This window comes from Oncorhynchus mykiss, chromosome 15, assembly GCF_013265735.2.
Source record: "Oncorhynchus mykiss isolate Arlee chromosome 15, USDA_OmykA_1.1, whole genome shotgun sequence".
Taxonomy (NCBI): Eukaryota; Metazoa; Chordata; class Actinopteri; order Salmoniformes; family Salmonidae; genus Oncorhynchus; species Oncorhynchus mykiss.
Window position 1 is genome coordinate 25,607,482 of NC_048579.1, and position 13,464 is coordinate 25,620,945.

A 13,464-nucleotide genomic window follows, 5' to 3' on the forward strand; every position below is an offset into this window, starting at 1 on the left:
GTTTCACATACGCAGGATACAAGCTTAATCAGGTTATTGTAAACGGGATATGATGTTTATATGCGTCAACTCAAAAACAGAATACTTGTGTATCCCGAATAATAAAGGATATTGGTGTGCATGTACATGTAGTCAATGAAAGGGGGAAGCATTGAGCTAGCCTGCAACTTCACTTCCTGGAGTAGCTCAAACTGCGCATGTTATGTCTCCATTTGGCTTCAATGCTCTTCACGTAGGAATGAATGGTGTCACGTGATCGATGGCTTTGATCATTCATATACAGTCATTGTGGTGAAAGCAGGTTTTTGACTGAAAGCAAAGACTATCTATTTATATTGAAGAGAATGTTGAGTGACAGCTCCAACAACGGAAATATATGTCCTCAAAGATGGAAGGCAAGCGAGAGGAGGCAAGACAGGGGGGGGGGGGCATTCTAGCCAATGAGAGGGCAGATACGCTTGGAAACAACAGGCACAACTCCGTTATAACGTTTTTTTTTTTTTAAGTTACCGAAATGCCAATGATCATGCTGATGATCATGCTGTTTAATCAGCTTCGTGATATGCCATACCTGTCAGGTGGATGGATTATCTTGGCAAAGGAGAAATGCTCACTAACAAGGATGTAAACAAATTTGTGAACAAAATTTGATACGTTTTTTGAGCGTATGGAACATTTCTGGGATCTTTTATTTCAGCTCATGAAACCAACACTTTACATGTTGCGTTTATATATATTTGTTTGTGTTTACTAGTGCATTCGTAACATTTGTTCAAATAAACCTCACATAGCAAATGAGCAATTACATTCTCGTCTTGTAAATAGAGCCGCGTCTATGTACTAGTGGCAACTAGGAATCTCTGAAATTTCCGACTGCTAAATCGTTGTAGAAAGATGACCCAGAGTTTCCCACTTGGGAAGTATCATAATTAGCCAATAGGAAACTCTACGCAAATAACTTGCGTTATTTTAAACTGAGGTTCCTAGTTCTGACGAGCACATGAACAAGTATAGGACAAGTATGAGTACATTTAAAATGGTAAGGGTTAGGGATGGTAAGAGTTATGGGCAAGGCTAAGGTTTAGGGTAGGGACTTCCCAAGGATCGTGCATAGCAATCCGTAACTGCATATGTGGTGTGTCTGAAAGTGGGCTTTGCGAAATAAATGGAAAGATCAACATAAGTGGGTAAATGGAAACATACCAGCTAATTGGGCAGATTGGATGCCACTCAAGACAATTTTGCATGACTGCTTATTGCTTCCTTGTAGCATTTTAGCTAAACCGGTAAGGATAATTCACCAGGCAGGTTAGGATAACTAACCTAGAATGTTAGGAGAATTAGGTTAAGGTTAGGGAAAGGGTTGGGCTTAGCTAAAAATACTACTAGAAACAGCAAGCTTCCGCGTAAAACGGTATTGCGTGTTAACCAACCTGCTCAAATAGCTATTAGGTTTCCATAACCCACTTATGTGGATCCTCCCACTTATTTCGCAACGCTCACTTTCAGACACACTCCACGTATGCGAATAGGATGCTGAGCTGCCGAACAAGAAGCTCAGCCTAGCTGACTGAAGCTGGCAATTTTTACATAGATATGATTTCAAATTAAATTTAGTCCAGATAGGTCTATTTCGACTCTTTTCAATTGAAATAAGCTCTTAGACTAATGCTCAAACAAAGCAGCATATAAAACACACATTTCACCACTAAATGGTGTTAACTAAATGTTCTCTATTATCACAAAATAGACTAGGCTCTATTGCTTCCTCCTTGATCTCAAAAGTAGAACATTATTCTGTCAAAGGCAAAGAGAAAATGGAAGTAGCCCATGCATCTGAAGTTAAAATTTCTAAGTTGTTTTGGAACGAGACACATAAAACAATGTTCACTGGTGGTGGGTACCAAAATCGATATGACCAAAGCTAATCATGATATCGGGTAAAAGAGCATACATGAATGTTCCTGCAGGCACAAAACTACCTCACAGCCTACTACGGGTTTCCCATTGTATTCAAACTTTTGGGGTAGGTTAGGCCCCAAGAACATTCACACATGCGCTACTGGGTGGGACTCTGTTGAAGGTTGTGGTTCTTACAGACGGAAAACGACCACAAACACATATCAAAAAGTACTCAGGAATTTTCCAAGAAATGCTGGACTGTTCTGGAGTGGCCAGTGTCGAGTCCATATATGAATCCCATTGAAAACCTATGCCGAGATCTGAAAACAGCAGGCCAAACTTCCAGTAGAAAGGTGCAGCAAACACATTGACAGCTTCAAGAAGCATTTGTCAGCAGATATCTTGGCCAAAGCCTGTGCAACCAAGTATTACTCTTGGGTGTAGGCAGAAACATCAATTTAATCTACCCTTATGCTATAGTAACTACCCAGAAATAGATGTAGCAATATCAACAGCATCTGAAGAAATAGATTTCATCGTATTCATTTATTCAGTTTGAAATGTGTAGTTGTAGATTACTTTAGTGGAGTATGGCTGAAGTCAGCTGTGTTTTAATGCCTATTTATCCCTCACAGGCCATCAGCCTAGCATTTGTAGACATTTCTACCAGAGTAATGACTTACACAGCTCTTAGATGAGCAAAGGGCCTTAACGGTGCATCTCCAGCAAACTCTTATTCTGGGTGCTTTTCTTGACTTCCTTTCATCTTCGTCATCCATGTCTTCTTTTGGCAGCCAACCTTCCAACCAAAAATAGTATTGCATTGAAAAATAAAAACAAAAACATTATGTCCTTCATTAGTTGATCTTCTCTAGTATGCTATCAATTTACAAATGTTTTACATCAGCAAATAGCAGTTCAGTAGTTTGTTGACTTGCACTGGTTAGTGTGTTCTACATGTTCAGGTATGATTCTTTGATGATCGACAGTCAAAGACACAAATAAAAACATTGTTGGCATTTCTTTAATAAACATATGACCCCCCCCCCAGAAAAGAAAAAAAAACATTTTAGTACAAAAAGTATTTTTTGAAGTTGGGTTACATGTCTCCTTTTGTTTTACAATGGCTATTGGCAAAGGGCTTGTGGAAATTAAAGTGAACATGGCCTTCCTCCATCAAGTCAATCAGTAGCTATCAGTTTAACTGCAGTCACCCATGTGCCACCAGTCTTTCAGGAGCCAATCCTCTTCAAAAACAAACCACCTTCAAGTCAGGAGCCCGATCAACTGAGCCCTCCTGGTTTCAACATATGCTTGGCCCAAAATAAAAAAAAACTTAGGTCATTTTCTAAAAGTTGTGCAGATATAGCACTTAATTTCATACCTAAATCGTTCTCGCCTACTTTAGTCAGTAGTGCAAAACAGTTTGCTCGGTAGCAATTAAAAGAAAGGCTTGGGTACATATTTAAAAGCAATACCTAGCCTGGTAAATGTACACTCAAAAAAGGTAAAAGCTTAATTTAAAAGACAGTAGTAGAATACAAACAAAAAAACAATATGAAACAGTATGAGCAAAAAAAGACCCCCCTATACAACAACCCCCCTTCTGCAACATACCCCACATTCCAGATACAGGAGGAATAAAATGCTTTACACAGATTTTTGTATTTTTTATTACAAATCAAGTGTGCATTTCCAGATCCCTCTGGTCTAGCCTGAGAGGGTTTGGGCTCAGTTTCTTTTGAGTCCACAAGTCTGAGGTGTCCATCATACCCCGCCCATTCACTATGCCACAGCCAATCAGAAGGGGAGGTGTCGTCCTCGCATGGCTGCTGAGTTCACATGTGGGTTGAAGCCAAGGGGCATAGGTGGGGCCACAGCCTGGGAAGGGGAGCTCCAGGACTGGCCCGGAGGAGGGATGGGCGGGGGAGGGGTAGCATGGTTATAGAGGTGGATGCTGGTGGGGTTGGGCTTCCCTTCCACAGGCAAGGAGGGGCTGTGATTGTACTCAAAGCGATGGTCTTTGTCACCGCTGAACACCATGCTGCTAACACCTCCACCTCTGCCTGAAGGGAAGGGCTCCTGGAGTGAGGTGGCCAGGGACCCGGTAGCCGAGGACTGCTGAGTGCTGCTGCTGAACACTTCCCTCAGGTTGTGGGGGGGAAGGCCACCCCCCAACATGTGGCCCATGTAGCAGTCGCCAAAACCTACAGGAGGGAAGGGTGGAGGGGGTGGGCGGCTGTAGTCACCGCCATAGCTGGGTCCTTCTGTGCCGGGGTGGGGTGGGTAGTCTGGCTCCGGGAGCCTTCCTCCCTCACCAGCTCCACCTGAGGTTGGCATAGGCAGCAGGTGGCCCATCTTACGCGCCATCTTCTGCCGGTAGTCCAAGTCCTCACAGCGGGGAGGGGGCTCGGGTGGTTCAGGGGGTCTCTGGTCGGGGGGGAGGATGGGTCTGGATGAAACTCCGCTCCCCTCGGACACTAAGGGGGAAAACACAAGACATGATGTTAGTTCAAAGCAAAGGGATAGTTCTCGTCCTACTTTGGAAGTTCGTATTCTACCATAGGGATTTCCAAAATGAAAACCATTGTGTACAGAATTTGAGACAGATAATCCTACTGGATAGTCACAGCAGTGGAATACAAGTCTACATACATTATTTCTGCTTGCAAAAAATTAGGTAAAAAATATGTCACAATATTCTCTATGAGTAGTTACCTGGCGAGACAGGGATAGGCTCTGGGGGCAGCTTTGGCTCAGAGGGTGGCGGAGGAGGTCCTCCCGCTGGTGCGTTTGTGCCGTCTGTATCGCCAGCTTCCTGCCTCTGCTGGGCCTGGAGTAGCTGGGCCAGTAGCATGGTGACTGCCGTCTGGGTGGCTGCCGACGCCTCCCCATCAGGCTTACCCTGCGATGCCGACGAGGGATGTGGCGATGGGGGCTTGGGCATGGGGGGCGTGCGGGGTGCTCCACCTGACTGAGGGAGCTTGTGGGGCTTGAGTGGAGGGTGTGGCTCTGGAGGCCGGTCGGAGTCAGAGTGTTCTGGTGGCAGGACCTTGGAGAGCTGCTGTAGAGTCTCGGGGTTGACCTTGGCAATCTGGGCCGGGTTGACAGCGCTCTTGGACTGGCCGAGCAGGTTGAGGAGAACCGCCAGCTGTTCCTGGGTCAGCTGGGAGTTGGGAGCTTTTGAGTCTACGGGAGACAAAAATATATATATTTAAGCAATTTACTAAAAAGTACCTCTTAATTCACTCCAAGTTGTTATTAGTCGTTGCAATATAAGCCATTAAAGTGAGTGTGTAACTGATAAGGTGTGAGGCCAGTAAGGAGGGGTGACTTTGCGGTACTAGACTAAAGGCCCATTCACTCACCCAGTAGGGCTGAGGCAGCCACAGATTGGCCTTTGAGTCCCCCAGGCGGAGGGAAGCCCTGGGGGGTGTTGCTACGACTGTCGTCTCCCAGCCCCAGCTCCTTACGGGGAGCCTTGGAGGCTGACAGCTCCTCTGGCATCTGCTTCTGCCTCCGCCGCTTCTTACTCCACAACTCATGGCAGTCCTGCCACAGGGGGAGACTGGAGGAGAAAGATGGGAAGAGGACAGGAGACAAAATGGAAATAGGGAGATCAAAGGGTGGGTCATCACAAAAATGATATTCTACAGTAATGAATCACAGACTATGAAGTAAAACGTCTTTGGCCAAACGTACTCTGGTGGGGGCATCTTGGTTGGGTCCACGTCTTTGAGGAACTCACTGCTTAGTGCCGCCTCGGCAGCGCAGCGCTTACTGGGGTCCAGCGCCAGCATGTGGTCAAACAGGTCCAGGGCAGAGGGTGGTATACTGACCAAAGAGAAAGATGAAGTGGTTAGTCAAACACAGCCAAAGGATAACAACATTCTTTTCATGCACCAATGATGAGCCCAATTACTGAATTCAAACAAGCAGATCGACTCACAAAGCAAACTCTTCTCGCAACCGCCGCCTGTACTGTTTCTTTGGTTTCATGGTGTTGAAGTAGGGCAGCTTGATGACATCTGGCCACACAGCGGGGCAGGGGCTGCCACAGATTCGACTGGAAGGGAGAAAAGCCAAAGGCCAGAGTAAAATATGCCCTAACAAGAAGACTGTCCAATGAGATAGCTGAAGGTCTTTCAGACCGTTAAAAGGGATGCTGATTATAAGAAATTGAGGGATTTATAGTACCCTTCTCCTCGGACCACAACGTACCTGATCAGCTCTAACTGGGCAAGCTCCTGATTGGCTTGGAAAATGGGCTTCTTTGTGAAAAGCTCCCCCAGAATGCACCTGATTTAAGACAAAAACAGGGTGAATGCATGATTCTCTTTATAGAACCATCTGTCCTCGGTTTAAGAATCATGAATATCAGCCAGTGAAACACCACACCTAATCAACTAAACGTAGGTGTCTCTCTTACCCGCAGCTCCACACATCAATGGCAGGTGTGTACCTCTCCTCCCCCAGTAAAAGCTCTGGGGGTCTGTACCACAGGGTGATCACCTTGTTGGTGTACGGTCGGCTACAAGACAGGGACAGAAAAATGCATAAGTATCAATAATATCATCATCATCCACAACAAAACACATTTGAGACCAATATGCTTGATGAAGCAAAACAGTCTATTGGCAGCAATCAACTCTAAGCCATATCGGGACACTTACCTCTCCTCAGAGTTATAAAGTCGAGCTAGTCCAAAATCTGCCAGCTTTATTTGACCCCTGGCGTAGAGAACAGAACACAGCATTAACGTGACTTCCGACTCCTTTCTGTCAGACAATTCAACTGATTCCGCAGCGGATATAAATTGTTTTTCATTTTTGACTATCCTGGTCCCAGATCTGCTTGTGCTTTGGTGTGATAATGACCATAGGAGTTGACAAGACAGCACCGACAGACCTGGGACCAGCAGGCTAGCTATCCTGAGCAGCACTCACTTGTTGTTAAGCAAGATGTTGGAGCACTTGATGTCCCTGTGCAGGAAATTCTTCTTGTGGCAGTAGTCGAGGCCCTCCAGCAGCTGCCTCATGAAGGACTTGATGTGGCTCTCGTTGAAGTGGACCAGGCCAGACTCCAGCAGCCCCATCAGGTCGTGGTCCATGTATTCAAACACCAGGTAGAACGCACCTGTAAAAGGAGAACAAATGCATGGAGAAACAATGTAGACACATGGTCTATATCCCAAATGGCACCCTATTCCCTACATAGGGCACTACTTTTGACCAGGGGTTCTCAAAGTGGGGTACCGCATCTAAAAAATATTAAAACAATTCAAAATGATATATCAATATATATTTTTGTACATTTTGGCCAAGAGATCCATGGGATAAGTTTAGGGGGTGTAATACAATGTAATATTATTAATCTACAATGTGTTCTTAATCCTGGGCAACATGGGCCTAGGAGGTTCACAGGGATATTTTCAATTTTTGTATATAAAATGTGCAACTCAAATCAGAAAACTTCTATTCCCCCAAAATGTTATTTTAAAACACATTGCAATTTAAGCTTTAAAACTGAATTGGAGGATATTAGCTTGAACAACTGCAAAATTATCTCCCAATGCCAAGAGGTGGGCCGTTAAAATATTCCTTCCTAGGGGCCCGAGACTTTGTTAATTTCCCAGTGCACTGCCAAAGACATAAAACTCCTTGTATGCTATTTTTATCTCACTACCTTCTTGCCCTTTGTGCTGTTGTCTGTGCCCAATAATGTTTGTACCATGTTTTTTTACTGCTACCATGTTGCTGTCGTGTGTTGCTGCCATGCTATGTTGTTGTCTTAGGTCTCTATGTAGTGTTGTGTCGTCTCTTGTTGTGATGTGTGTTTTGTCCTAGATTATTTTATTTTTAATCCCAGGCCCCCACAGGAGGCCTTTTGCCTTTTAGTAGGTCGTCATTGTAAATAAGAATTTGTTCTTAACTGACTTGCCTAAATAAAGGTTAAAAAGATGATTCATCTGATTGCTATCACAAAAGGGGTCCCCGGCCCTAAAAAGTTATAGAACCTCTGCCATAGGGCTCTGGTCAAAAGTAGTGCACTATGTAGGGAATGGAGTGCCATTTAGGATGCAGAATGATAATTCAGTGGGTTTGTTATATGGACCTTTGTCGTTCTTGAAGTCCAGGGCGTCCTCCTTGTCAGTGACTATCTCCTTCATGTTGATGATGCTCTTGTGGTTGAGTTGGCGGAGGATCTTGATCTCCCTGATGGCGGTGATAGGGAAGCCCTCCTTCTCATTGTCGAGGCGCACCTTCTTCAAGGCCACCATCTCAGCTACACCACAGGGATAGAGATATAAGTAAAGGGCAGAGGATATTAGAAGATAACTTTTCATACATAATAGTTACCTTGGGCATAGAAAGACTCAAATGTTAATTTAAGAGTTTGACAAACAGATTATTCTGTTTGGTTAAAACGTTGATGGTAAAATAATACAGCGTAAGCATTTAGTCGTCCTCACCTGTATCTTTGTCTTTTGCCTTGTACACCTGGCCGTAGGTGCCTTCTCCTGTGATGCCGATGATCTCAAACTTGTCCACGCACCGTTTCCCCCAATCGATCTCAGTCTCCTTGATCTCCCCAAAGCGTGGGCCGCAGATCCTGGGAGAAAGACAAACCAACCAACAAGAGATTAGGTCAAGCAGTGGTTCTCAACCCCAGGCAGTAGAGCTTATTGAGGAGCATAGGCCATTGACGTGGTAGGGTGAGACATGGAAAGTCAAGGGGTCCAGACATACTTGGGCCTGCGGCGAAGCGTGGTCTTCTTCTCGTCATATGGGCTGTGAGGGGAGGAGGCGCCTGTGGGTAGCTCGGGAGGAAGGGGCAGGTCGCTCAGGAGGTGGCGGGCCTTCTGACGCTCTGCTGGATTCTTCCCTGATAGCGATGGTAAGACGTCCTTCAAGCTGCACAGGGGAGGAAAATAAGATGAAAAGTTAGGCTATGGAAAGAAGGGGAGGCATGTATGAGTGTGAAAAAATGTATGAGTTCTCTTAATTATAAAAAAACTCTTTATTATGTTCGATTACCTGTCTGCTCCAGCTAAGTGCTCGAGGATGTTCGGGGGCAGGTGTAGAGATGTCAGTGTAGAGGCAGTTGGGGCAGTGACTCGTTCCTTCTCTTTGCCCTGTCCAGATGCTGGTACTTTCCTCTTGTCTCGTTGCACCGAGGGGACATCCTTTCCCTTCACATCTCTATCCTTGCTGGGCTTGGGGGGCTCTGTGCTCCTCTTGGAGGTCCTGTCTGCGGGGGACTGGGGCTGGCTCGACACAGGGGTCCTGGGGCCCTTCTTAGTGGCATGGTTGGTCTTGGGGCTGGGTTGGTGGGAGCCTGCAGAGGGAACCTTGGTGGGAGTTGAGGTGCTACTGGAGCTCTTGGCCCGGGCAGCTGCCTCGGCAGCTTTGGCCTTCTTCTGCTTGCTGAGCTCGGCCGCCAGGCTGCTCTTGAAGGTCAGTGTGCTGGGGGAGAGGCTGGAGGGTCGGCTGCGAGAGCGAGAGTGGCGGTGGCGGCTGCGTGAGCGGGAGTGCCTCGAGGGGGAATACGGACTCCTGCTTCGAGACTTGCCAGATCGCCTGGAGAAAGGAGAGACATGAATCTCTCATAGAGGAAAAGTTCCCTTTAAAGAGTGACTGCCTTTAAAAAGCAACAAATCCCTTTGAAAATGGTCTGTGTGGCATCGATTAGTCAGAAACAGTTATTCTAGTGTCGAAATTGACTACAAAGTGTAAGTAGGATTATTTGTCATAAAGTCAGTATCCTCAACAACAATAATAAAAAAGTTTGGAATATCCATGCATTACAACAGGTAAATGAAGGCTGGATTTAGATTGAACAATGTCCATTTCTCCTCCAACATGGGGTGAATAGCAGCTGTGATTGCTTTCTATCCAATAGCATAAACAGTGAGACAGACCTGCCCAGCAGCTCTGTCTTTTGTTTACATAAGATAACACGTCACACATTTTCTTTACTTGAGAAATACTGCAAACACCTTAGATGTCAAATTACACAACAAACATCCTCGGCAAAAACAACAAAATTACAGATTTCTTGAGTTCTTAGATTCATTATGGTTATTTTGAGGAAGTAAAATAGGCTTCCGCGTCTAGTGTCTCATGGTTGACAAATATCATTAACCAAATGCAGAGTCAGTCAGGAAACACACCAAGGATGAAATCAAATGGTTCTAATAAGCAACAGAAAAACACGTGCCAATGTTCATACTGTCTAATAAGTGCTGTTTTAGCAGACTACTGGAATGGCAAATAAACACTTTCAGTGGCATTGAAGGCATCATTACAATCTGAATCACAATCTGGTAAAATAGTTGTACTAAATGAGTTTCACAAAGCTTTGCTCACTTGGGTGATCCAGATTCTGCCCTCAAATTTACATCAATGTCTCTCAGTATCACTAAATTCAACAAAAAAATATACATTCATACCATTATTTTCTCCAAGAGATTTCATAAGGTGGAGAGTAACACCTATTAATAATTCGCTTTCAGCCAGTACAGTAACCTCTGATAAATTGCTTACCTTACGTCTGGACTTGGGCTCAGTGACTTTCGGTATGGACTTCGTGATCGCCGACGGGTACCGTAGGGACTTGAAGCAAGTTCTCCCTGTTCGAATGGACTATGTCGGCCATAACTTGGAGACCTGCGCCAATTGAATGGGCTCGTTGGAGACCGCTTTCTTTTGTTGCTCGAGTATGAACTGGGCGACTTTGAAATGTTGTAGGCACCATAGACCTCAGAATCTCGGCTGTAGTATGTTGAAGTAGGGGACAGCCTTTTGTTCCCATAACTGGGACTTCTTCTAGATATAAACTGGTTATTATAACTACCACTGGGAGACTGATATCCATAGGAATACGATTTCCCATGTGGGCTGTCTGCCTTGAAACCAGGACTTCTTCTGTAGGCCCCGAGTTCTTCACGGTCATCTCGGTATGATTGTGGTGCATCCCTGTATGCAGACGGGGGCTCCTTTTCAGAACGTGTCTTACTTTTGTGCCGTTTAGATTCCTTTTTGTCCAAAGACATGGGGGCCAAGGTTGTAGACGTCTTCTTGCCGTTACTGTCAATGTTTCTCGCACCGTCTCGGTTGTTTTTGGTGGCGCTCAGGCTACTACCACGAGATTTCGAAGTATCCCTCTCACGGCTCTGGCGTTCCTTTCTTTTCGGTTCCTTCTCTTGTCTATTCCTCTCGGACGAACCACTGATTTGTTCATCCTTCCTGAGATGCAATACAGCCCTGTCTCTTCGAGACCTTCTCTCTGGGGATGTCGGTCCGTTCATGCCTGTGAACTCAACTTCGCTAAGTCGGTCGACCAAAATAGTAGCATGCGGTTCTGGTTTCGGCGAAGGGCTCCCAGAAAAGCGTTCTGACTGGGAACTCACATCGTCATATTCCACTAAAGTCCGAAGTTCACCTCTTTCAAGAGTGCCTCTCCGTTCACTGTCTGGTTCATCTGGCGTATGCCATTGTGTTTTCCCCCTAGCGTGACTGTGTTTCTTTCGGATAGATGACGACCGCCTCTTCTCCCGGTGTTTCTCTCGGTGCGGAGTAGCACCGCTTCCAGGTTTAACGTTACTGCGCCGCTCCTGTCTGGCACTTCTCTGTGTCGATGGGCTTCTTCCCCGACCCTCGCGAAACACCTCCGGGTTAGGCATTTATCAAAAATATGTGATATATACTTTTGGTAATATTAGTTGTCTTTAGTGTTATGTTGCCACACAAAACATTTGCTACAAATTAGCTAGCAAGCTAAAAGCTAACTAGCTAGTCACTAACTGGTAGTGAGCTATTCCAAGCGATAATCCATCGGAATCATCAACCAAGTCCATCCAATGTTTACCTCGATATTAATTTCTGATAATACGAGAAAAATAAATCATTAGAATCTTGGTCTGCAATTCCAAAGATTTGCTAGCTGGCTAGCCAGAGCTAACTAGCTAGCAACTGTAGCTAACTAGCTAGCAACTGTAGCTAGCTAGGCAGTGTCTCGTAATTGCATTCCATTCCATGCTTAGTGTAGCAGGCCCAATGTCTCCTGCTCGAAAGGAAATGTTTCTTTAGGAATATCGCAGCTCACATCGGCTTTAAAAATGTATTCCCAAAGTGCTGAAAATAAGGAAAAACCATTCGCTTTTTAGGACAAACTTCTTTACGCTTGCCATCACACTCCAGTTTGGACTAACAAGGAAGTAGGTAGCTAACTAGCACGCAAACCGTAGCTTTCAAACTGAAGGCCTACTATTCCGCTGTTACGTCCAATGATGTGCAGATTTGTGTTTACGTCACTACCAAAGGAAAACTCCTGACACACAAGTTTCTCCACATTGGGAATGAAAATAGTCAATCTAACATTAAGTAATTTTTAATTCCAAATATCATACTGCGTTACTTTGTATTACCTATAGCCAGGCCAAAATATACAACCCCTAGGATGCGCCAAGAAGTGGTCACAGAGCGAGAGCCAATAACACTGAATGTGTGATTTTGGTTGGAGGGAGAGGGGGGGGGGGGGGGGTATAGCCTACATGTCATATGGGACAAACAACATAAACTATACTGAAAATATAAAACGCAAAATGCAACAATTAAATATTTTTCTGAGTTAAAGTTCATAAGGAAATCAGTCAATTTAAATGAAATAATTAGGCCCAGATTTATCCTTTCACATGACTGGGCATGGGTGCAGGCATGTGTGGGCATAGGCTCACCCACTTGGGAGCCAGGCCCAGCCAATCGGAATGAGTTTGGAACATTTCTAGGATTTCAGCTCATGAAACCAGCACATTACATGTTGCATTCATATTTTTGTTCAGTATAGGTATATTAAAGATTTTCGCCCCGCGTCACCTAGAAAGGCTACAATTATTATTCCTCACTAGTCAAGATTATGCAACTAAACACTGCATGAGTTGACTTTGTAATTAAGCATTTCACTAGGCACATGTGCCTAATACAATTTGATTCCGCCAAAACGAATGTTGGAAAGAGAACATATCCCATTAATGGGTCATTTTAGTTTGCAATGTCTACTATGAATATTACATTTAAACAAAATATTAAAGTAGTCAATTTACAGCTGTGTTGCACTGATTGTTCTGTTACTGCAATGTAAGTCTCAGAATAAAAAGGGGTGGATTTGTTTGTAAAAAAATTATAATCACTTTATTTGTCTATCCAATAGCTCACAAAACATGAACTGAAAGGTACACAGCATTTCAATTATCGTACCCAGTAACAGTAAGATACATTAGTGTTTTTGTTAAGGATGTGAGTAAACAGACAACATAATAACTACACAATACAGGTATAACCAACATCCATATTGAGATTGATCTTCAGTTTGATAAAGCAAATCAAAGATAAATATTACAAATTGAAAGTAAAAGGATATTAAAAACATAAGGCAATACATGTGTACAGTAAAAAAAATTTAAAAAAAATAAATAAAAAAAAACTCACATTAAAAGTTTCCTGTAGAGAAAATTGACCTGCATTCACATTAATGCAACAAAATGTAATACAAAGTCCTACA

General features: G+C 44.3%; 1 protein-coding gene across 1 annotated transcript; it reads right to left on the bottom strand.

Annotated features, from left to right (window-relative positions):
• Positions 1-2,910: 2,910 nt before the first annotated feature.
• Positions 2,911-12,392, bottom strand: cdk13 (cyclin-dependent kinase 13). Its single transcript, XM_021562823.2, has 14 exons — positions 10,449-12,392; positions 8,940-9,482; positions 8,652-8,816; positions 8,375-8,514; positions 8,017-8,187; positions 6,849-7,038; positions 6,576-6,632; positions 6,332-6,433; positions 6,124-6,201; positions 5,852-5,968; positions 5,605-5,736; positions 5,271-5,470; positions 4,621-5,091; positions 2,911-4,382 (listed from the first exon to the last, which is right to left on the bottom strand). Exons 1-14 carry the CDS (start codon positions 11,585-11,587, stop codon positions 3,703-3,705), a joined length of 4,185 nt encoding a protein of 1,394 aa, XP_021418498.1. The 5' UTR covers positions 11,588-12,392; the 3' UTR covers positions 2,911-3,702.
• Between the last annotated feature and the right edge of the window lie 1,072 nt (positions 12,393-13,464).